This window comes from Panthera onca, chromosome B1 (assembly GCF_046562875.1).
Source record: "Panthera onca isolate mPanOnc1 chromosome B1, mPanOnc1 haplotype 2, whole genome shotgun sequence".
NCBI lineage: Eukaryota > Metazoa > Chordata > Mammalia > Carnivora > Felidae > Panthera > Panthera onca.
The window spans coordinates 1221634-1244101 of NC_138342.1; the positions used below are offsets into that span (position 1 = coordinate 1221634).

The following is a 22468-nucleotide window of genomic DNA, read 5'->3' on the forward strand; positions in this document are numbered from 1 at the left end:
GCTGAAGTCGGACGCTTAACCGACTGCGCCACCCAGGCGCCCGAGAAATATGTTCTTTGATGGTAAAAATGATAAACCCTGAAACCAACATTGTACTGTATGTTCACTAACTAGAATTTAAATGAATATTCGAAAAGAAAAAAAGCAGCAAACATTTATTTGTAAACATTTGTGGTAGGGGGGGCTTTTTGCTGTTACAGAAGAGTGCCGCCATCCACTGCCTTCCCCTTTACTTTCATCGAGGTATAATATAAGCTCTGTTCTGCGTTAAAAACAAAAAAGCACAAAGTGAAAAATTAAACAATTTAAAAAATTTTTTAAAAGTTTATTTGAGAGAGAGAGAGAGAGAGAGAGAGCGCGAGCGAGCAGGGGAGGGGCAGAAAGACAGGGGGAGAGAGAGAATCCCAAGCAGGTTCTGCATCATCAGCATGGAGCCTGATGTGGGGCTCGAACTCATGAACTGTGAGATCATGACCTGAGCCAAAATCAAGAGTTGGATGCTTAACCAACTGAGCCACCAAGGCGCCCCAAAAAATTAAACAATTTTTAAAAGATGTTTATTTATTTATTTTGAGAGAGAGAGGGAGGGAGAGAATCCCAAGCAGGCTCAGCACTGACAGCACAGAGCCTAACGTGGGGCTCAGACTCACGAAACATGATATTGTGACCTGAGCCGAAATCAAGAGTTGGATGCTTAACCGACTGAGCCACCCAGGTGCCCCTCAAATTAAAACAACTTTATGCGTCCCTTGCTACAACAAGAAGAGCATAAAAACACGTCCCAGGCCAACTAAAATTGTGCCTAAGAAAATGACACGTACTGAGCGCCCAGCATTCTAAGTGGCTCAGGAAGATCGCAGGTTCCACCCTGGGCAACGGCTCCGAAGCACGAAGAACAAGAAACACACACAGACTGCGTCTGAGGAAACTCCCGAATGTCCATACTCGCAAACGACCACGCAGACGAGAGGCTGCAAACATGACGTGGCCCACACCGGCGGGCGCTGCCTCACGAGCCGGGCGAGGGCAGAATCAAACAGGTGGGCGACGTGGGCAAAGGGGCAGAGAGACCGGAACCCTCTGGACACCGCTGCCGGCAATGCAAAATGATGCCGCGCGGGGAGCCAGCCTGGCTGTCCCTCAGTGAGACGCGCACGGAGTTGACCGTGCGACCCGTGGCTCCACTCCCTGCACAAACACAAGAGAACGAAAACGCACGTCCACCCAGAGACCTGCATGCCAACGGCTTTCTTCCTAAGAGCTCAGCAGTGGAGGGGTGACTCGACCGGGGTGTACCCACAGCACAGATGCAACCTGAACTTCAGTACGTGACGCTGAGTCAAAGAAGCCAGTCCTAGAAGACCACACAGTGGACCAGTTCCAGGTGCGCTGTAGAGATGTGACAGGGGCCCGACAGGAACAGAAGTGACTGCTAATGAGGACAGGACACCCTGCTGGGGTGACGAACTGCTCTGGATTAGAGAGTGGTGATGTCTGCACAACACTGTGAACGTACCCAGACCACCAAACTGCACGTGCAAAGAACGAGTCCTGTATGAATATCTCAATCTGAGAAATTATGCGAGGCAGAAAAATCTGTGGGGGGCGTGCCCGGGAGGGTAACCGAGGGAAACTTAGCCAAAGCCTGCAGGATGTCTCCAAATCCGGCATCACCCCCGGGCCCGGGCCCCTGCCTGGGTGACGTCACACGCCTGAGCACCCAAGAGGCACAGCTGAGTGGCGTCTCCAGGAGGCGGCCCAGGCCGGCCTGGGACAGTCCCCATCACCAGGATGCAGCTCTGACAACAGCTGGGTCAGGAAGCATGTACTTGGGTCAAAAGGAGCTTTAATTCTGCGGGCACTGGCACAGTCACAGCCAGAGTCGAAGCAAAGAGGAAGAAAGGCAAAATCCAGTACTCGGCAAATACTCCTCCAGAGCGTGTGATGCTGGTGACCGGTTACGGCGCCATGGATGTTTACAGCTGTCTCCAATAAAAACATAAAGCAGAGAAAGGAGTTCAACAGAAGGTAACGGAGCAGTGAGGGCAGGAGCCCTGCGCGGACCTGGCGGGCGAGGGGAGGGCACGCGATGCCACAGGGAAGGCCGTTCTCCTTCGGCCGCTAAGTGTGGGGTCACCCGCCCCTCTCAAATTCCTGATTTTCTTCACACAACCGGACAATCTGATTCCAAATTCCTCTGAGAAAATCGACAAAGAAAAATAAGAGAAACATTTAAAAGGAAGGTAACGAGAGGGCGTTAATCTTAGCAGATGTGAAAATGCGTTATGAATGTGCCACACGAGGGAGAATGCTCCCTGTCTCTCACTTTATTTCCAAATAAGCTGCAAATGGGTCCGATTTCAGTTTGAAAAATAAGACTGTAAAAATACTAGAAGAAACCACAGGAATCTTTTTTTGTGACTGCTAAGTGAGAAAGACGTCTGTACATATGATTCTAAACCAAGGACCACAAAAGGCAAGAATATCAATTTTACTACACAACTATTTTGGCATGGAAAAACCCAAAAAAGTCCAAACCCCATAAATATAATCAAAAGAGCAGCGACAAGCTAGAGAAAAAGTACTTGCAACTCCTATCACAGGCATCAAACACACACACACTTGATCCTACAAGTCAGTAAGAAAAGGTTTACCAGAAAACGATTCAAAACTCTTAAAAATGCAAAGGATACTCAGCCTCACTCCATGTAAAAGAAATGCAAACGGAAAGGAGACAAGCTTCCCACGCGTGAGCTTGGCGGCGCGGGGCAGGTACCTGGGCAGGTGACCACCGCGGCCCCTCTGGGAGAACAGCCTGGACTCAGCCACCTCGGGCCAAACCCCAAATCTGTCACCACTCCCTGGAAAAGCACGGGCACATTCCCAGGCGTGCCTGTGCCACAACTCCCCTCCGCGAATAAAGGAACAGCAGCTGATGCCAGAACGTAAGCGGGCATAACGTCTACAAAGCTTTTACCTTAGCAACATGCGTCACAATTTAAATGCTATGTGCTCTCAGGGCAGTCAGCACTTCCGAGAACGTGCCCTCCGGCTCTCTTGCACACCCGGGCGAGAAGAACGTGCCCTCCGGCTCTCTTGCACACCTAGGCAACAGGACACTCAGGCAGAGCATTCCCGGCAGCGGAAGACGGGAACAGCTCTGCGCCCACCAAGAGACCCACCAGATAAAGCAGACTCTGCGAGGCAGTGAAGGGAATGACGCGTGCGCGACCCCCTCCCCAAGCTTCCCCAAGAGGAGATGTGCAGCTAACCAGACCCTCTAATGACTTAGTTGTTCTATAGACAGAGTCTCTCCCGAGAGCCAGGTGAGGTGCGGTGTTAGAGCTGCAGAAACAAGCAAGACACAAGATGTGCTCTCAAAACAGCTCACACATGAGCACAAAATAAACTGAGAACCCACCTGCGTTCACAAAAACCTAGTGGTTTTGGTTTTTTAATTTATTTTATTTTTTTTGAGAGAGAGAGAGAGACAGAGACAGAGCACAAGTGGGGGAGGGGCAGAGAGGGAGACACAGAATCCGAAGCGGGCTCCAGGCTGAGCCGTTAGCTCAGAGCCCAATGTGGGGCTTGAACCCTTGAACCGTGAGATCATGACGAGAGCTGAAGTCAGAGGCGCCCCTGTTTTGGGTGTTTTCTTTAAGAGGACAAGTGAGAGCTGCTGTGTGTGTGGGGGGGGGGGGGAATCTCAAGCAGGCTCCACGCTCAGTGCAGAACCTGATGCAGGGCTCGATCCCACGACCCTGGGACCATGACCTCAGCCAAAATCAAGAGTCAGATGTTAGACCAACTAAGCCACCCAGATGCCCTGTAAACCTAGTGTTTTAAGTTGAACTGTACTCCTCCAAAAAGATATGGCAGAGTCCTAATGCCCAGTGGCTCAGAATATGACTCTATTCAGAAACAGAGCCTTTACAGAGGTGGTCAAGTTAAAATGCAGTCATTGTGACTAGTGTCCTTATGAAGAGGGGAAACTTGGACACACACGAGATACTCACAGAAGAAAGACAAGGTAAACAAACAGGGAGAAAACAGCTCTGTGACTGGAGCGATGCTCCTATGAGCAACCAAACAGCCGAGGCCATCCCAAGTCAGGAGAGGCCACCCAGAGCCCTGAGACTATGTTTCTGTTGTTCTAAGCCATCTAGTTTGTGCTACTTTGTTACAGCAGCCCTGGCAAACTAATACAACAACCCTAAGGCAAAATGGACAGTAGTTTATAAAAATGTTAACAAAAAAAGGCACGGAGGTTAAAAACAAAAAGACTATTGTTATGGACTGAATGTGTGTTCCCTCAAACTACACGCTGAAGCCCTAATTCCCAATGTGATGGTGGTGGGAGGGGACGGGGTCCTGAGGGAAGGGGTGCCTGCCTTTTACAAAAGGGATCCCAGACCTCTCTTACGGTGTGAGCACACAGCCTGAAGGCTGCCGTCTGCAGGCCAGGAGGACAGCCCTCAGAAGACACTGAATCAGCTAGCACCTCGGTCTCGATGTCCTATAGTCCAGAATTGTAAGAAAGTAAATGTCTGGGGCTCCTGGGGGCTCAGTCAGTTGAGCATCCAGCTTTGGCTCAGGTCATGATTTCGCAGTTCCTGAATTCGAGCCCAGCATTGGGCTCTGTGCCGACAGCTCAGTGCCTGGAGCCTGCTTCGGATTCTGTGTCCACCCCCTACCCCCCACCCCCCCCACCCCCGCCCCGCTCCACCCCACCCCCTGCTTGTGCTCTGTCTCTGTCTTTCAATAATGAATAAACATTAAAAAAATTAAAAAAAAAAAAAGAAAGTGAATGTCTGCTGTGTTGTGTTTCATTACGGCAGACCAAACCTCATTCATTCATTCATTTATATTTTAAATGTTTATTTTCGAGAGAGTGCAGGCAGGGGAGGGGCAGACAGAGCACGACAGAGGAGCCAAATAGGGCTCTGAGCTGACAGCAGACAGCCTGACACGGGGCTCAAATTCACAAATTATGAGATCATGACCTGAATCAAAGTCAGATGCTTAACCAACTATGCCACCCAGGCACCCCGAAACCATTTTTAGATTAAACCAAATCTTCAGCAAGAATCCCACCTTCAGGAGCGGCTGGGTCGCTCAGTCGGTTAAGTGTCCGACTTCCACTCAGGTCATGATCTCACAGTTCGTGAGTTCGAGTTCAGTGTCGGGCTCTGTACTGAGAGCTCAGAGCCTGGAGCCTGTTTTGGATTCTGTGTCTCCCTCCCTGTCTTCCCCTCCCCTGCTCATGCTCTCTCTCTCTCTCTCTCAAAAATAAATAAACATTAAAAGAAAAAAAAGAAGAATCCTATCTTCAACCGTGTTCTCATGGTAGCTTTCATCGGGTCTCTGGGGGGAGGCAGATGCTTGAGTAAGGACCTTCTAGTTCTTGCCAAGAGGGCAACGCCGCATGCCCTAAAGCACGCACACAACACTCTCTCTCTCTCATATACACACAGCGTCACAAATCCATGAGAAAAATGCATGCATCTAAATGCATGGTTGGACACAGATCTCGGACTCAGAACAGAGAAAAGTGAGACTGGCTTCCAATATAACAGCACGTACAAAGGTGCACTCCTGACGCATTAAAGACCTACCTGTGAAAGGAAGAACTACAAAGTGAAAAGAAACAAAAGAGGCACATCTAACGACTTCTTAAAACTTCAGAAGCACAAAACATAAACCAAAAACTTACTGTGTATTAAAATGAAAGATTTCTGTTCAGGGAAAGACAAATGAAAAAGTTAACAGGTAACAAAATGGCAGATGCAACCTGTAATGTTCAAAACCAGCAGCGTTTACTGCCCAAAATATACAGAGTCCCTGCAAATCAACAAGACAGCAACCCCAACAGAAACAAAGGCAGATGCTATTAATAGGCAACAAACAAAGGAAATCTGACAAGGCAAGAACACAGGGGACAGATGCCTCAAATGAACACAAACTATCAATTTCCAACCATCTGATCCACAAAACCAGAAAAGTGGACGAAACCAGGTGTGAGAAGAGTGAGGGGGAATCAGGTTCCCTCAGGCGCTGCAGGCGGGAGTGTGGACACTACCACGTCACCACTTAAGCAGATACATTCTGTGACCCAACACTCCCACCTGGGCGCAGATTTCAAAGACAGCTCCACAGTGACCCAGGGGTAAGAAGCCCTGTGCTACAGCACTGCTTGTTACAACCAAGCTGGTTGCAGCCTGCCACCCAGGGCTGGAGGGACGTGCACAGGGACACCAACTGCGGGGGCACAGTTGAGCAGGAGTCAGCCCATTTTTCTCTGAGGGGCCGGACAGTGACTATTTTAGGGCTTGTGGGCCACATGGGAAGGGAAGGGAAGGGGAGGGGAGGGGAGGGGAGGGGAGGGGAGGGGAGGGGAGGGGAGGAGGGAGGAAGATATGAGACAGGCTTAAATAAACTTTTCAGTAACGTGCAAACATTCTTAGCTCACAGACCATACAGACAGGTCACAGGTCAGTTTATCAACCCTTGGATTAGATAAACAGCAACATGGCTGAAAATAATTAAAAATAATGTTTTGTCTACAAAAAATGAACTGAAGTGGGGCACCTGGATGGCTCAGTTGGCTAAGCATCGACTTTAGCTCAGGTCATGTTCTCACAGTTCATGACTTCAAAGACCCACACTGGGCTCTGCACTGAGTGCTGAGCCTGCTTGGGATTCTCTGTCCCCCTTTGTCTCGGTCCCTCCCCCACTTTGCGTGCCCGTGCATTCTCCCTCTCAAAAATGAACATTTAAAAAAATAAATGAATAAAAAAAATTGCTGAAGTACGTAGACAATATAATTTTACATCAATTAAAAGTAGTAAGTGGGGGTGCCTGGGTGGCTCAGTCAGTTAAGTGGCCGATTTCAGCTCAAGTCATGATCTTGTGGTCTGTAAGCTTGAGCCCCGCGTCAGGCTCTGTGCTGACAGCTCAGAGCCTGGAGCCTGCTTTGGATTCTGTGTCTCACTCGTTCTCTGTCCCTCTCCTGCTTGCTGTCTCTCTTTCAAAAATATTAAACATTAATAAAAAATTTTTTTTTAAATATGTGAAGGGGCCCCTGGGTGCCTCAGTCAGTTACGAGTCCGAGTCTCTTTTATTTCGGCTCAGGTCATGACCTAACAGTTCATGAGTTCAAGCCCCAGGTTGGGCTCCGTGCTGACAAGCACCAAGCCTGCTCGGGATTCTCCCTCTCCCTGTCTCTCTGCCCTTCCCCCACTGGCTGTCTCTCTCTCTCTCTCTCTCTCTCTCTCTCAGAAATAAACTTCAAAAGGTTTTTTAAAAATATGGAAGACTTGCAACGTAAGACTGATAGAAAAGATGCTCAATGTCACCATCATTATGGAAGTACAAACTGACACCTATTAGGACGCCTGACCGTAGGGACACCTGGCTGGCTCAGCCAGGGGACTGTGCGACTATTGATCTCAGCGTTGTGAATTCGAGCCCCATGTTGGGCACACAGATTACTTAAAAATAAAATCTTTTTGAAAAAATGCCTAAAATTAGAAAGGCGCTACCAAATGTGGAAGACAACTGGAGCCCTTGTATGTCGCTGGTGGGAAGGCGAGTGGTACCGTCACCTTGGAGAGCAGTGTGCCTGGGTGGCTCAGTCGGTTAAGTGTCCGACTTGGGCTCAGGTCATGAGCTCATGGTTCGTGAGTTTGAGCCCCACGTCGGGCTCCCCGCTGTCATCGTAGAGGCTGCTTCGGATCCTCTGTCTCCCTCTCTCCTTGCCCCTCCCTCACTCATGTGCACGTGCAGGCTCTCTCTCAAAAACAAATGAACGTTAAAAAGAAAAAGGACCCAGCCATCCCTCTCCTACACGCGTCCTCCAGAGAACAGCAGAGCACGCAGGGACATAGCCGTAAATGGGGCATGCCCATACCGAGGCAACCTACTCAGCAGTAAAATTATGAACTACAGGGAGCCTGGCTGGCTCAGTCAGTGGAGCGTGCGACTCTAGAGCTCGGGGTTGTGAGTTCCGGCCCCGGGATGGTTGTCGACATCACTTAAAGAAATAAGCTTAAAAACAAAAGTTATGAACTGTTAGCATACGTAACACATGGGTGAATATCAAAATTACACGCTGAGTGAAAGAAGCGAGACCTAAAAAACCCACTCTGTACGATTCCATGTGTATAATGTTCTATAATGTGCAACTTAATCTGTAGTGACAGAAGCAGTTGCACGGGACAGGGCCAGGAGGAGACGTGGGTTGTGATCCGCCGGTACCTTCACTGTCCTAATGTTACAGGTGTGTACATGTCACATTGCACACCTTAAATACAGGCAGCTTAGATCACTTACACCTGAAAGGAAAGAAAAGTCCCTACCTAAAAGCAAGACGCTCTTTTAAACAGAACAGAATGGTTGTTGCCTACAGGGAACGTGGGAGCAGGATGTAGGGGTCAAAGAATAAGTGCGACAGAACAGACTTCGTAGGAAGGAAAAGGAAGCCAGTAAAAAGTTTGACAGCAGACAGAAGTAAGGGATGGGGTGGTAAGTCAGGCACTATCCAGACCATACCAAAGAAAGGAAGCCACTAGAAAATATGGAAGGGGCTACCCAGGAAAGAGAGGAAAGTCCCATATGCACCTAACTGCAGAATCAGGGAGAAAGGGAGAGAAACTGGGGTGAAGGCAATATCTGAAGAAATAACTGCTGAGATTTTCTAGAACAGACAGATTAAAGATAACTGTAATGTGAAAAGCCCACCAAAACGTGCCACTGGAAACTCGCAGGACGGCCGAGTGAACCACGGTCCTGCACCAACGGTCTGGGACCATCACAGCCGAGCCTACGGCCTGGTGCCAGGCTGCTGGCTCGCCGTGGTGACACAGCTGCAGGCCAGAGGCTCACGGGCACCATCGCAGAAAAACAACAGAGGTACTAGGTTCCAGGGGGACAGCAAAGTCTAGGTGAAATTTCAATGAAGTGGTGAGTCCGTGTGTAAAAAAGGTCTGTGTCAGAACTGTGATGCAGACCCAGGTCCAGTGTCCTTGGAAACAACACAGGTAAGAGAGGTAGAAGTCGCGTTCAGACCCTCCGCCCCTGGGTTGGAAACTGAGGCTGCTTCTCTGTGTCTAAGCCTCTGAGATCCTGCAGGTACAAGTGGGACATTTCCTTCTTCCTGAGTTCAGACAAACAAGTTTCTGAGTCTGTAATTTTAGTCAACGGTTTCTCAGTAAGACAGCCACGCAAGGGAAGGCTCAGCACTTCACAGCAGCAGTGTGTGTCCTTGGGGGAAACTGGGTGTCGTTCCCTGTGCAGCTGGCCTTGTCATTTTGACCCTCCAGCTGAGAAATCTCTCGCCCTCCCGGTCACTGGTCACTGGAATCCCCAAGACTTCCCACGGTCACCCCGGACTTGGCTAACTCTACAGAATACACAGAATCTCCCAGTCCCGCTCTTCTAAGACTTCCACTGGCGCCAACGTCAGTGTCTTAGACCACAGTGGTCGCTGGTGTTATCCAGTAGCATTTATTTCCTAGAATGCCTTTTCAAATACAGCTCAAACATCCCAAAGTCACTATTTACATTTTATGACACTCTGTAGTCAGCAAAACACCTCACGTACATAATATCCTGAGATCGTTCGCCTCCATTTTCAAGGCATCATTCTGACTCCCCTAGCCAGAATAAAAATTTCTTAAAGAGCAGGAGCCCTAACCTACTTCTGTACCCCTTACTAAATAAACTAAAATACCGGATCATCCAAATCTCTTTTCCTCCCCCTGGTATTAGCCACAGACTGTTGTTTACTTAGCTTTTAAGAAGACTAGATACGTCATAAAACTAGTGAACTGGTTTCAGGATTTCACAATGACACACAGGTTGTAGCAGATGCTGTTGTGATGGTTAAACTTATGTGTCAACGTGACTGGGCCAGGGGGTGCCGAGACATCGGCCAAATGTCAATTCTAGGTGTGTCTGGATGAGATTAACATTTGAATTGGTACACTAGATAAAGTAGATTGCCCTCCCTGATATGGGTGGGCCTCATTCAACCAACTGAAGACAGAACTCCTGCTTGGCCAAAGTGGGACACTGGTCTTTTCCAGTCTTTGGCGTCTCCAGCTTGCTGGCTTTCTGACTAGCACTACCTATCAGCTCTCCCTGGTGTCTCGCATGCTGCTGCAGATCTTGGGACTTCTCTGATTCCTTAATCACGTGAGCCAACTCCTTCCACCACCACCCCCGTATATGGCATATGTGAGTATTTATAGGGCGTGCACTCACGCGCGCACACACACACACACACACACACACACACCCTGTTGGTTCTATTTCTCTGGAGAACTCTAACACACTGTGGACACATCCAGCCCAATCATCTAGTCCCCCTGTATCTACAATCTTATATAGAAAAACTTAATCTTTAGAATGACATTTCAAATGTATTAGATACTTAAATAACTTAAAGATAATTAAGATAGCTAAGTGAATTAAGATGTTTCAGCATATTTGCTTGGGGCACCTGGCTGGCTCAGTTGGTAGTGCATGAGACTCTCGATCTTAGAGTTGTGAGTTTAAACCCCATGCTGGGTGTACAGATTACTTAAAATACTAACAAAAAAAAAAAAAAAAAAAGAGGGGCGCCTGGGTGGCTCAGTCAGTTAAGCACCCAACTCTGGCTCAGGTCATGATCTCACGATTCATGCGTTCGAGCCCCACAGCAGGCGCTCTGCCGTCAACACAGAGGCCACTTCGGACCCTGTCTCCCTCTCCCTCTGCCCCTTCCCTGCTCACAAACACCCCCTCTCTCTCAAAAATAAATAAACATTTTAAAAAATGGGAAAAATAAAAAAGTTTTATACCAAGAAAATAAAAATGCTTTTCAGAAAAGTAAACTACCCAGAATGGCCTAATCCTTTTGCAACCTAGCCAATAATTCCTTTATTGTAATTTCTTGTAATATAGGGGCACGTGGCTGGCTCAGTTGGTATAGCATGAGACTCTTGATCTTGGGGTCATTGAGTTCAAGCCCCATACTGGGCGTAGAGCTTACCTTACACACACACACACACACACACACACACTGGTGTGGGGGGTGCCTGGGTCTGAGTGGCTCAGTTGGTTAAAGCTCTGACTCTGGACTTCTTATTTTCCACTGAGGTCATGATCTCACAGTTAATGAGATAGAGCTCCGTGTTGGGTAGAGCCTGCTTGAGATTCTCTCCCCATCCCCTCTCCCAATCAGATGCGTGCACATGCATACTCTCTCTCTCAAATAAATAAATAAAAATTGTTTTGGTATTATGAAGTCCCAGAACTACATATATTGATATATATCAGTGAAAGAAAGCTGATATATCTATATTAAAGTTGGACCAAAAAAGACTTTAAGCACAAAAAACATTACCACATACAGAAAGCTCTATATAAAGATCCATGGTTCAGCTTAACAGGCAACTAAAACAATTCTAAACTTGCATGCACCTAATAACATAGCCTCAAAATATATAAAGCAAAAGCTGATAAAACGGTAAGGAGAAATGGACAAATCTATAATCATAACAGAGATCAACATACCCCTCTCACTAATAAATGAAGTAATTCTTTTAAAAATCAATAAGACTACAGTAGACCTATACAATACAATAAACAAACTGACCTAATGAACATATACAGGGCAATGGAACTCAAAACTAGTGAATAAATCTGCTTCTCAAGTTCAATCGCAATGTCTACAAAAATTGACTACATATTTTGCCATTAAGCAATCTTAAATTTCAAACAACTGAAATAATGTAGACTGTATCCTGATGAGCACTCAATACAGCTAGAAATCACTAACAAAACATAACGAAAATCTCTCCCTCTCCAATGTACAGAAACTAAGAAACAATTCTAAACTACACAGTGTCAGTGAAGAAATCACAGAAATGAGGAAGTATTGCGACTTAACGAAAATGCTATTTAACAAAACTTGCAGGATGCAGCTAAAGCTGTGATTACAAAAAACCTTGCGGCTTTATACGTGTATCTTAGGGAAAAAGCATTGAAAACGAGGTCAGCTTCCATCTTAAGAGATTCGTAAAAGACCAAAAGAAAAAAGGAAATACAAGGAAGAAGATAATGAAAATGAAAAAAAGTAGTTAAACGGATAACAAATACATAACATAACAGAGAATATCAACAAAGCCAACAGTTGGTCCTTTGAAGTTTTATAAAATTAACAGATATCTGGTGAGATAGATCAAAAAAAAAAGAAAAATGAAAAAGGGACCATCACTACACATGCTTCTGATATTAAAAAGACAAGAGGATATTAACTACTTTATGCCAATACATTTGAAGTTTTAGTAGAAACGGTCAATCCTTTAAAAAAAAATAACATCAAACTTTTACTTAAGAAGAATATAAAACAGGGTGCCTAGGTGACTCAGTCAGTTGAGCATCCAACCCTTGATTTCAGCTCAGGCCATGATCCGAGGGTCATGAGATCTAGCCCTGCATCCCACTCTGTGCTGACATCGTGGAGCCTGCCTGGGATTCTCTCTTTCCCTCTCTCTGCCCTTCTCCCACTCACACACATGCACACAGCACTCTCTCTCAAAATAAATAAATAAACTTTAAAAATAAAATAAAGATAATAAATAAGAAAAAAAAATCAATACTCAAAAATCTCCCCACAAAGGAAATCCAGGCTCCCCCACATAGCTTTATTACTAAGTCCTACCAAACATTTAGGAAGAAATAATTAGATTATTAAACTCCAAAGAAAAGGAAAACAGAGGCCACACCACAATTCCTTTTATAAGGATAGCATAACTTCAGTACCAAAATATGACAAGGACAATTTCAAAAAGTAAAATTAAAGGTTAATTTCACCCAGGAACATAAATACAAAATTCTTACACAAAATATCTGGGCAACATATATATAAATGACTAAATTAGGTTTGTACCTCAGGGGTGCAAAGCTGGTTTACAATTGAAACTATTCTATAAATGTGGTGAGTTACATGCCAAGGGATATTTTAACCATCTGACAAATTTCAAAATCCATTCATGTTCACACTATTAGGATGGCTATACCAAAAAGACTGATAACAACAAAGTTGGGAAGGATGTAAGAAATTGGAACACTCAAAAATCACTCGTGTAAAATGTAAAAATGCTGAAGCTACTATGGAAAATAGTTTGGCAGTTCCTCAAAATAGTTATGATCCAAACAATTCTTCTCCAAGGCATATACCTGAGAATTGACATCCAATGTCCACATTGAAAACATATGCCCATAAAAACTTGCCATGAACTTTCACAGTATTATTCATAATAGTAAAACAGTATAAACAACCTAAATGGCCATCAACTGATGAATAAAATGTGTTCTATCAATACAGTGGATATCATTCAGTTGCAAAAAAGAAATGAAATACTTACACGTGCTACAACATGGATGAGCCTTGAAAGTAGCCCGTCCCCAAAGACCACACATTGTATGATTCCGTTCATATGAAATGTCCAGAATAGACAAATCATTAGACACAGAAAGCAGGTAAGTGGGTGCCTCAGGCTAGGGAAGGGGGGTAGGGCTGGAGGGGGAGACTGCTAATGGGTACAGGCTTTATTTGGGGGCTGATGAAAATGTTCTAAAATTGTCTAGAACGATGGTTACACAAATGTGAAGATACTGAAAGCTGCTGAACTGTACATTTCAAATGAGTGAATTGTATGCTTTGTAAATTGTATCTAAATAGAACTCTTAAAACTCATTCACGATTATAACTTAAAACAAAATCTAGAAACAGAGAAGAATTTCCTTAACCAGACAAAAGCTAGCCATCCAAAATAATAGGAAACATAGTCTTTACTGGCAAAACAGTCCAAGTTCTTCCTGTGTGATGAGAAACAAGACAGAGTCCTGGTGAGCCCAGTAAGGCAAGAAAAAACATAACTGGAAAGAGAATAGGAGAGACACAGAGAAATAGTTTACAGAAAAAATTATTGCAATTAGTCAGCCTTTGGCACAGATACTATTCACAAACTCATCTAAAAAATAAAATTTTAACAGATACCACCTACAACAGCACGAAAAATGTGACATATCGAGTAATACATCTAACAGGATGGCAGGCCTCTGTGGAGAAAATCGTTAACAGTTCATAACAAATATCAAAGCAGATCTAAATAGAGAGATATGTCCATATTCACAGTCTATCAGATTGAGTATTATTAAGACGGTTTCACCCCAGAGTGCGTCGTGAGTTCAAGTCGGTCTTCGATGTCGGTCAAAATCCCAACGTGAGGTATGTGTAACCTCAGAAGGGAAGATCAAACACACGTGGAAGCAGAAACGACCAAGAGTAGCCCGAGATGCCCCTGAAGAGCAAAACGGGAGGGGCTGCTTGTCAAGGCCTCTGTGTCAAGTGGCAGTAAGAGGACTCGGTGGGCTATGAGCACAATGACGCATTCTAATAGCCTGAAGAAACAGAGCAGAGCCCAGAAACGACCCGACCGGACCGACCCGAAGCAGTGACAGTGCAAATCAACCGGGAGAGACAGCTGTTTCAGCAAGTGGTGCTGGACTAACTGGACGTCCGTTTGGAAAGTGAAACTGCACTCCCAGCCTCACAGCACAGTCAACTCCAGGTGCACTGAAGGCTGCCAAGTGAGAGGCAGGCTGTGCGGCTCAAACCGCACAGCAGGAGCCCCGCCCCCCCCAGGGAGGCACATGCCAGACCAGATCAAATCCGTCCCAATCGTGAGGGAGGCGGGACTGGTACAAGCACACACTTGGGAGCTAAGAGCTTCTGAACGTCCAAAGGTTCCAGGAAAGGGGCCAAGTCAAGCTGAAACTGGAAAACGTCTGAAACATATATAACTGAAAAAGGACTGCTACCCAACGTGCGTATGTATGGATATTTTCAACCTACAAAGCAATTTAAAAAAGACAGGAAAACACAGAAGATTTGAATATTCACAACAAATAAAATCACACAGTGAATAAACACATGAACCACATTAGTAGTAGCAGCTCAACCATAATAGTATTAAGGCAAACACAAGTTAAAGCCGCTGAATGAAGCGCCTACACCTAATACTGTAGTGCACATTTGAAAGCTTTAAGAGAGTAAGTCTTTAAAAGTTCTCGTCACAGGGCTCCTGGGGGGCTCAGTCAGTAAAGCGCTGGACTTCGGCTCAGGTCACGGTCTCATGGCTCCTGAGTTCCAGCCCCTGAAGGGGCTCTGCTCCCACAGCTCAGAGCCTGGAGCCTGCTTGGGATTCTGTGTCTCCCTTGCTCTCTGCCCTCCCCCACCCCCTCTCAAAAATAAATAAACATTAGGGGAGCCTGGGTGGCTCAGTGGGTTGAGCCTCCCACTTCGGCTCAGGTCACGATCTGTTTGCGAGCCTGGTGCCTGCTTCGGACTCTGTGTCTCCATTTCTCTCTCTCTCTCTCTGTCTCTCTCCCCAACACACACACACTCGTACACTCTCTCTCTCTCTCTCTCTCTCTCTCTCTCTCTCTCAAAAGTAAACATTAAACACTTTTTTAACGTTCTCATCACAGGAAACGATCTGCGTATATGATCGATGTATTCACGTGATCACACAATACATACAAACACTGCATCGTTATGCTGCACGGCCGAATATAACTAATGTAACTGTATGTCAATTATATATACCTCAATCTAAAAAATGGAGTAGGTACTTTGGGAAAAAGCAAACAAGAAAGCCTCACCAAACACCTTCCCACACCCTCCAGGCCGGCAGGCGCCGGTGAGGAGTCCAATTTGATACAACCACTTGGAAAAACAACTCAGCATCGCGCCGAACCCCCCCCCCCCCGCCCCCGAGTTCCAATCCCAGAAACTGTACCCTGGACAGAGACACGCTTACGGACACCCTACCGCAAACACCACGACGCGGGCAACAGCAGGACGCCAGCGCACAAAGCTGGCCGCCGGCCACGGTCTCCCCAGGTCGGGGTGGACGGAGAGCTGCCTGCCCCGGGAAGGGAAGGCCACTCGCAAGGAAAATGGCCCAGGGCCGGCGGCAGAGCGGACGCGCCACGCCGCACGCGCCACGCGGGAAGCGGCAGCCCCCGGCCCGTTCCAGCCGAGCCCCGCCCACTACCGGCCGGGCACCCGCCGCGGTAAAGGCACGCGGGCCGCGGGCGGGGAGGCCGGGCGGCGCGGACCGGCCCCCCGCGGGCGCTTCGGCACAGCTCCCGCACAAGCCACCAAGCACCGCAGCGCGGCTGCGGGCCGCCGGCACCACGGCGGGGCTTCGGTATTCGGGAAAACTAGTGTCGCGTGCACGAAAAGCGACGCCAAGGACCGTCCAGGAACGCACAGAGACACGCCCCTGCCCACTGACCCGGAAGACGGAAAACGGGAGTGTGGCAAGACTCCAAGGATTCGGGGCCCTAAACGAGCGGCTGTTCTGCAAGGGACCGAGACTGCGGGGCCACCAGGGCCGCAGCTCCTCCGTCTCGTCCCAGACGCCTCGCCGCCCCCCAGGCCGCTCGCAGCGCGGGAGCCCGCCGCAGCCCTGCCGCCAACAGGTGCCCCGGCCCCAACCTCCCCTCCCGGCCAGGGCGCACCAGCCGCTCCCGACCCCGGGACACCGGCGCGAGCAGGGTGGGGCCTGTGGCGGGGGACGGGCCGGAGGGGGGGGGCGGGGCCTGGGAGGAAGGAGTGAGGATCCGCGGGGAGGGGGTGTGAGGGTCGGGGACCAGGGTCCCGGGAGGGAAAGAGGATCCTCCGGGAGAGGGGTGTGAGGGGGAGGGTCCGGAGCGGGAATGACGGTCTGCGGGGAGGGGGCGTGGGGAGGGGGCCCGGAGCGGGAATGAGGGTTCGCGGGGAGGGGGTGTGAAGGGGAGGGTCCGGAGCGGGAATGAGGGTCTGCGGGGAGGGGGTGTGAGGGGGAGGGTCCGGGGCGAGAATGAGGGTTCGCGGGGAGGGCGGATGAGGGTCGGGGACCAGGGACCGGGGCAGGAATGAGAGTCGGAGGGGGAGGGAGGTGTGGGGAGGGGGTCCGGGACGGGAATGAGGGTCCGCAGGAAGGGGTGTGAAGAGGAGGGTCCGGGGTGGAAACGAGGGTCCGCGGGGAGGGAGGTGTGGGAAGGGGGTCCCGGGCGAGATTGGGGGTCCGCGGGGAGGGGGGGTGAGGGGGAGGGTCCCGGGCGGGAATGAGGGTCCGCGGGGACGGGGGGGTGAGGGGGCGGTTGGCCGTGAGGGTCAGGGCCAGGGGTGCGAGGGGGTACGTAGGGACGGTCGGAGGGGAGGGAGCAGGACCCGGGGTCTCTGGTCACTGGAAGGGGCGGCCCGGGCCCCCACCGCCGCCCGCCTCACCTCGTCCACGGTGCGTCGCGGAAGGTGCAGCGTCCCGAGCAGCAGCTTGAGCTTCACGGCCGACGAGAGGCCATGGAAGCAGAGGCGGATGTTGTCGATGACCGCGGCGGTGAGCAGGGACGCGATGCTGGGCGGCGCCCACAGCTCGTCCGTGGCCCCCAGTTTGTTGTGCAGCCACAGGCCCGTGTCGCTCTCCCGCATGGACGCCATCTTGGGGGGGAGAAAGCCGGACGCCGCCGAGCCGGCATCTTATGAAGACACCTACGCGCCCGCGGCGAGGACCCCCAACATGGCGGCGCCCGCCCGGACGAGCCGCGGTGACGTTTCCGGGGGGGCGGGGCCTCGGCGAGACGCTTCGCAGCGACGCCGAGGAAGGCCCGCCAGCCGCCGTAACATAGCATGGCGGCGTCCGCGGCCGGCTCTCTGGAAGGCCGCGGGAGATGACGTCAGGAGAGGGGGTGTCGTGCCCAAGCGGCGGGTGGGCGGGGCGACTGGGAGCAGAGGCCGGCGGAGGCCGGCGGAAGTCCAAGCGGGTGCTGCGTGTGCTCACTTGCTGGGTTGGCCGACGCCCCGGGGCGCCTGCCCGGCTGCGCGGGCCTGCTCGCTCCCCGTCGGGCCGCGAAGCAGATGGGGCCCGGCTCCGCGCCGGCCAGGCTGTCCAGGGTGGCCCGGAGGCAGGCTCACGCGTGCTTCCCTTGCGCATGCATGCCTTCCTGCTTGCATTCATTCATGCAGCAAAGTGCACGGAGCACTTGCTTTGTGCCTGGTGCTGTTCCAGGTGCTGAGGATACAGTAGCGAGCACAGACCCAAACTTCGCCTTTGTGGGTTCCTCGATCCAGAGGTGGTGTGGAGAGAAAGAGCCGGGCGGGGGTGGGGGTGGGGTGGGGGGAGTGGGCAGGAGTGATGGGAGGACGGAAGCCTGGCCAAACCTTCTGGTCCCCAGTGCCGCTGTTTGCCATTGGCCAGGCAGCTGTCCCAGGAAAGGACTGGGTGGCTCCATGTCCTCAAGGTCAGCTGCAGACAGCTTTCCCGGGGCCTGTCCCGGACACCCACGCCTGCCAGACTTGGGCCTGCCCTTTCCAGATATACAAAGTAGGGGAGAATCAGCAGCCAAGCCCTTTTTAAGAGGAAGTCAGCCCTGCCTTGGCTCCAGCCGGCTCTGGGCATATAATCAAGGAAAGCACAAAATTGAGCGAGTGCCCCTCTGCCTGGAGGGGGCCCTCTCCACCTTGGCCGACCCCGTCCTTCCCCCAGGCCAGCTGGAGACATCGCTCAGAGTCTTGCTCAGAGGATGGGCCTCTGGTGGACCAGGAGGTGCTCTGACAAACCGGGAGGAGTGAGGACGTGCTCGGCATGGCATGGCATGGCATGGCATGGCATGGCATGGCTGGGGCCATGTCTCTGAGGAGGGGACACTGCAGCCGAGGGTGGAAGAGACAGCAGGTAGTGAGCAGGAGGAAGGGCGACCACACCAGGAGCACCTCAGTGGCTCAGGAAGGTACCGGCCTCCCAGTGCCTCACCTCCCCCCCCCACACACATCTACGCCTCCCCTGTCACAGCCAGGACCTCCTTGTCTCAGAAACATGCCTGTGCCCAAATCTCCCCTTCCGACCTGTTCCTTCTGCTCTCCACTCCCATAGGCTCCGTCTTTCTACCTCATTAAGATGGCTGTGGGGAGGGAGGTGGGACACACCCACTGCCTCCCCTTTCCTTCTGCACCTGGCTGGTGGACAGATCTGCAGTCCAGACCCCTCAGATCCAATCCCACGGCTCACTTCTCTCTCCAGGTACCTCCCCCCGCCCCAACTCTAATGTGTTGGGAGGGCGTACTGATGTGTGTCTCATTAACAAACCTTCAGTGTTACATGTACGTTTGTGTCTCGGATGGTCAGAGGTGAGATTATGCCCAATCTTGAATGCGCCACATTCAGGCTTTCCATTCCTCTAGGATTAAACCCTCACATTGGTTCTAGTTGCCCACCCTACAGACAACCCACGATGTGGACCCTCCTACCAGTCCCTCCAGGACTGTGTGTGAGGATCTGGGAGGTGCATGCCCCACAGTGGAGGGAGTGACCAAAGGGCACCCAGGAAGGAAGAGATAGTTCCTAGAAGAGAAACCCAAATACTTGAGAAGCAGGGAAGATGCTTAAACTTCTCAGTAACCTGAAAAGTCCAAATTAACGTAACGAGATGCCCCGTTATACCCATTCGATTGCAGAATTAGAAAGTCAAAAGTTTTGCTGTCGTTTTTTAAGTAATCTCTACCCGCAATGTCTCAAACTCAAGGCCCTGAGATTAAGAGTTACACGCTCCACACGGACAGAGCCTGCCAGATGCCCTACAAGGTTTTGTTTTTAAACGTGGATATCCAATTGTCCCAACACCATTTGCTGAAAAGACTATTTCTCAAATGAACCACCTTTGAACCTTTGTTCAAAATCTGTTGTCCGTATATGTGTGGGTATATCTGTGGACACTTTTGTATCCTGATTTATTCATCTGGCTTTACACCATACTGTCTTGATTATTATAGTTTGATGATTCATCTTGCAATCAGGTAGTGTTTGTCCTCTGACTTTGTTCTTTTGCAAAGTTATTTGGCTATTTTACACCCTTTGCATTTCCGTATGCATTTTAGAATCATTTGTCAATTTCTAGAAAAAAAAATGTGTGGGCATAGAGTTGTTCGCAGTGTTCCTTTATTATCGGGTTTAATGTCCGTGGGATCTGCAGTGATAACCTGTTATTAGTAATTTGTATCCTCTCTTTTAATTTTTTTTTCAATTGAGCTATAATTGACATATATTAGTTCCAGGTGTCCAATATAATGACTTGATGCTTATATATATTATTCTTTTTTTCTTAGTTAACCTGGCTTGCGACTCATCAATTCTATTGATCTTTTCGAAGAATTAGCTTTGGTTTCATTGATTTTTTTCTATCGATTTCATTTCTTCAACTTCACTCATTCCTACTCTAATTTTTTTAAGTTTATTTTTATTTTGAGAGAGAGGGGAGGGACAGAGAAAGAGGGAGGGAGTGAATCCCAAGCAGGTTCCACACTGTCAGCACAGAGCCCAATGTGGGGCTTGAACTCATGAACCCTGAGATCATGACCTGAGCCGAAATCAAGAGCCACACTTCACCGACTGAGCCACCCAGGTGCCCCTCTGCTCTAATTTTTATTATTTATTTTCTTCTGCTTATGTTGGATTTAATTTGCTCTTCTTTTTCTAGTTTCCTAAGGTAGAACTTAGATTATTGGTTATAGATATCTCTTATTTTCTGATATATGCATTAGATGCTATAAATCTCCCTCTAAGCATTGCTTTCTCTGCATCCCACAAATTTTGATAAGTTGGGTTTCATTTTCATTTAGTTCAAAATATTTTAAAATTTCTCTTGCCATTTCTTCTTTGACTCATGTTATTTACAAGAGTGCTATTTAATCTTCCAAGTATTTGGGGGGACTTTCCAGGCTTCTTTCTTTACTGATTGCTAATTTAATTCCATTGTGGTCAGAGAGCAGACGGTGCATGATTTCTATTCTTTCAAGTTTCTTAAGGGGAGTGTTCTGGCCCAGAACGTGAACCATCTTGGAGCGTTCCACGCGAGCTTACGGAGAATGTGTGTGCCGCCACTGTTGAGTGAAGTGGCCTAGAGTCCACTAGAGACTAGATTCAGGACTATGATGGACGGTCTTAACCGTGTCCTTCGCGATTCTCTGCCCCCTGCCAGCAGGGTGTTGAAATGTCCCGCTGCAGTAGCGGATTCATCTGTTTCTCTCTTGTCGTTGCCTTGACATCTATTCTATCTGCTATCAACAGAGTGATACCAGTCTTGTTTTTAATCAGCGTTTACATAATATGCCTTTTATCCATTATTTTATTTTTAGCCTTTCTGTGTGTCCTTATGATGTACTTGTGTCTCATGTAAACAGCATATAGCTGTGTTGCGTTCGCTTTTTTATTCAAAAAATAAAATCTTTGTTAACTGGGATATTCTGTCCATTATCGTCGAATAAAACTCATTGATACGTTTGTTCTCTCCTTTTGTGTCTTCTTTTGGATTGATTGTTCCTTATTCATTTTATCAATACACACATTAGTTTAAAAGTTATCAATCAATAAATCCATTTCAAAAAAGAAAATAAAAGGTATTCACTCTGCCTTTTTGTAGTCGACTCACAAGAAATCACAATGGGTCTGCTTAGCATACTAAAAATGAGTAATACCAACTTCCACTTAGGGCTATATGGTCTACCACATCTAAAGAACTCCCACATCCACCACATCTAAAGAACTGGGCAGAATACGAAACACAGCTTTGCAGGCAGCGGGCAACAGGGATCCTTGAAAGAGGCAAACAACACAGGAAGCTCTACAGTTAGCCCAGGCTACTCCCGGAGGAATTTTCCAGGCTACAGGAGAGGGTCGAGGAACCCAAGAAAGCTAGGCAGTAACCCTGACTTGAAGGGACAGAGTTCAGAGTTTGGGGTGCCCAGGGTGGCTAGCAGTTCGAGGACAGAGTACCAGAGAGAGAGGGAAGAGCTCCGGGTTTTGTGGTTTGCCCTGCAAATCCCCAGCTGAGTGCTGATCGAACATGCATGTGCAGTAACTGATGGGGTTTGAAGTGGTGGTCAAGGAAGAATTCTTGAGACATCTTAGGTGCAAACAGGTGGTTTTCCTAAAGCCTGGGGACAGGACCCGTGGGCAGAAAGAGCTGCACTGGGGTTATGACAGGTGACTGATTGTATACCTTCAGGTGGGGAGGGGGTTAGGGACAGCCTAAGCGTCTGAGGAATTTTGGGAGCAAGGTTCCCAGGACCTTGAGGGGGCTAGCTGCTGTTAAGGTGACTTACTGTTGTCTAGTGAGATAGTCACGAGACCCTTCAGCTGTCCGTCAGGGGGCCACATGCTTGGGGGATGACTGCTAATATATATCGTGGGGTGGGGGGTACAGGTAGAGATAGAGGAATTTTCCAAAGAGATTTTTATATGTTAAAGAAGACTTACAGGATCGTGGAGGTCGAACTCATGTCCAGCTGAGGTTGGAGCAGCTAAGCTCCCGGAGGAAGGTCACTCTGCGTGTCTCAAGGACTGGCCAGTGGGCTGTAAGCAGTAAGGGAAATTTA

At 48.9% G+C, this 22468-nt stretch overlaps 1 protein-coding gene and 1 long non-coding RNA gene across 4 annotated transcripts in view; one reads left to right on the plus strand and one right to left on the minus strand.

Annotated features, from left to right (window-relative positions):
* The window catches only part of NELFA (negative elongation factor complex member A), a 39689-nt gene extending 22079 nt beyond the window's left edge, over nt 1-17610 (minus strand). Inside the window, exon 1 of one of the 3 annotated variants that reach the window (XR_014137563.1) lies at nt 17330-17607. Coding sequence is in view for 2 of the 3 variants with exons in the window: in XM_081795463.1 (XP_081651589.1) it covers nt 17330-17539 (210 nt within the window). In the remaining variant the exon portion in view is untranslated. Of the gene's footprint in view, nt 1-17329 lie in introns of all 3 variants that reach the window. The other 2 variants (XM_081795463.1, XM_060655561.3) reach the window with 2 other exon arrangements.
* A 446-nt stretch (nt 17611-18056) lies between these two features.
* On the plus strand, nt 18057-21374 carry LOC132692785 (uncharacterized). The gene is made up of 2 exons (XR_009616595.3): nt 18057-18828; nt 18972-21374. It is a non-coding gene; the product is annotated as an uncharacterized LOC132692785 (long non-coding RNA).
* Nucleotides 21375-22468: the final 1094 nt, after the last annotated feature.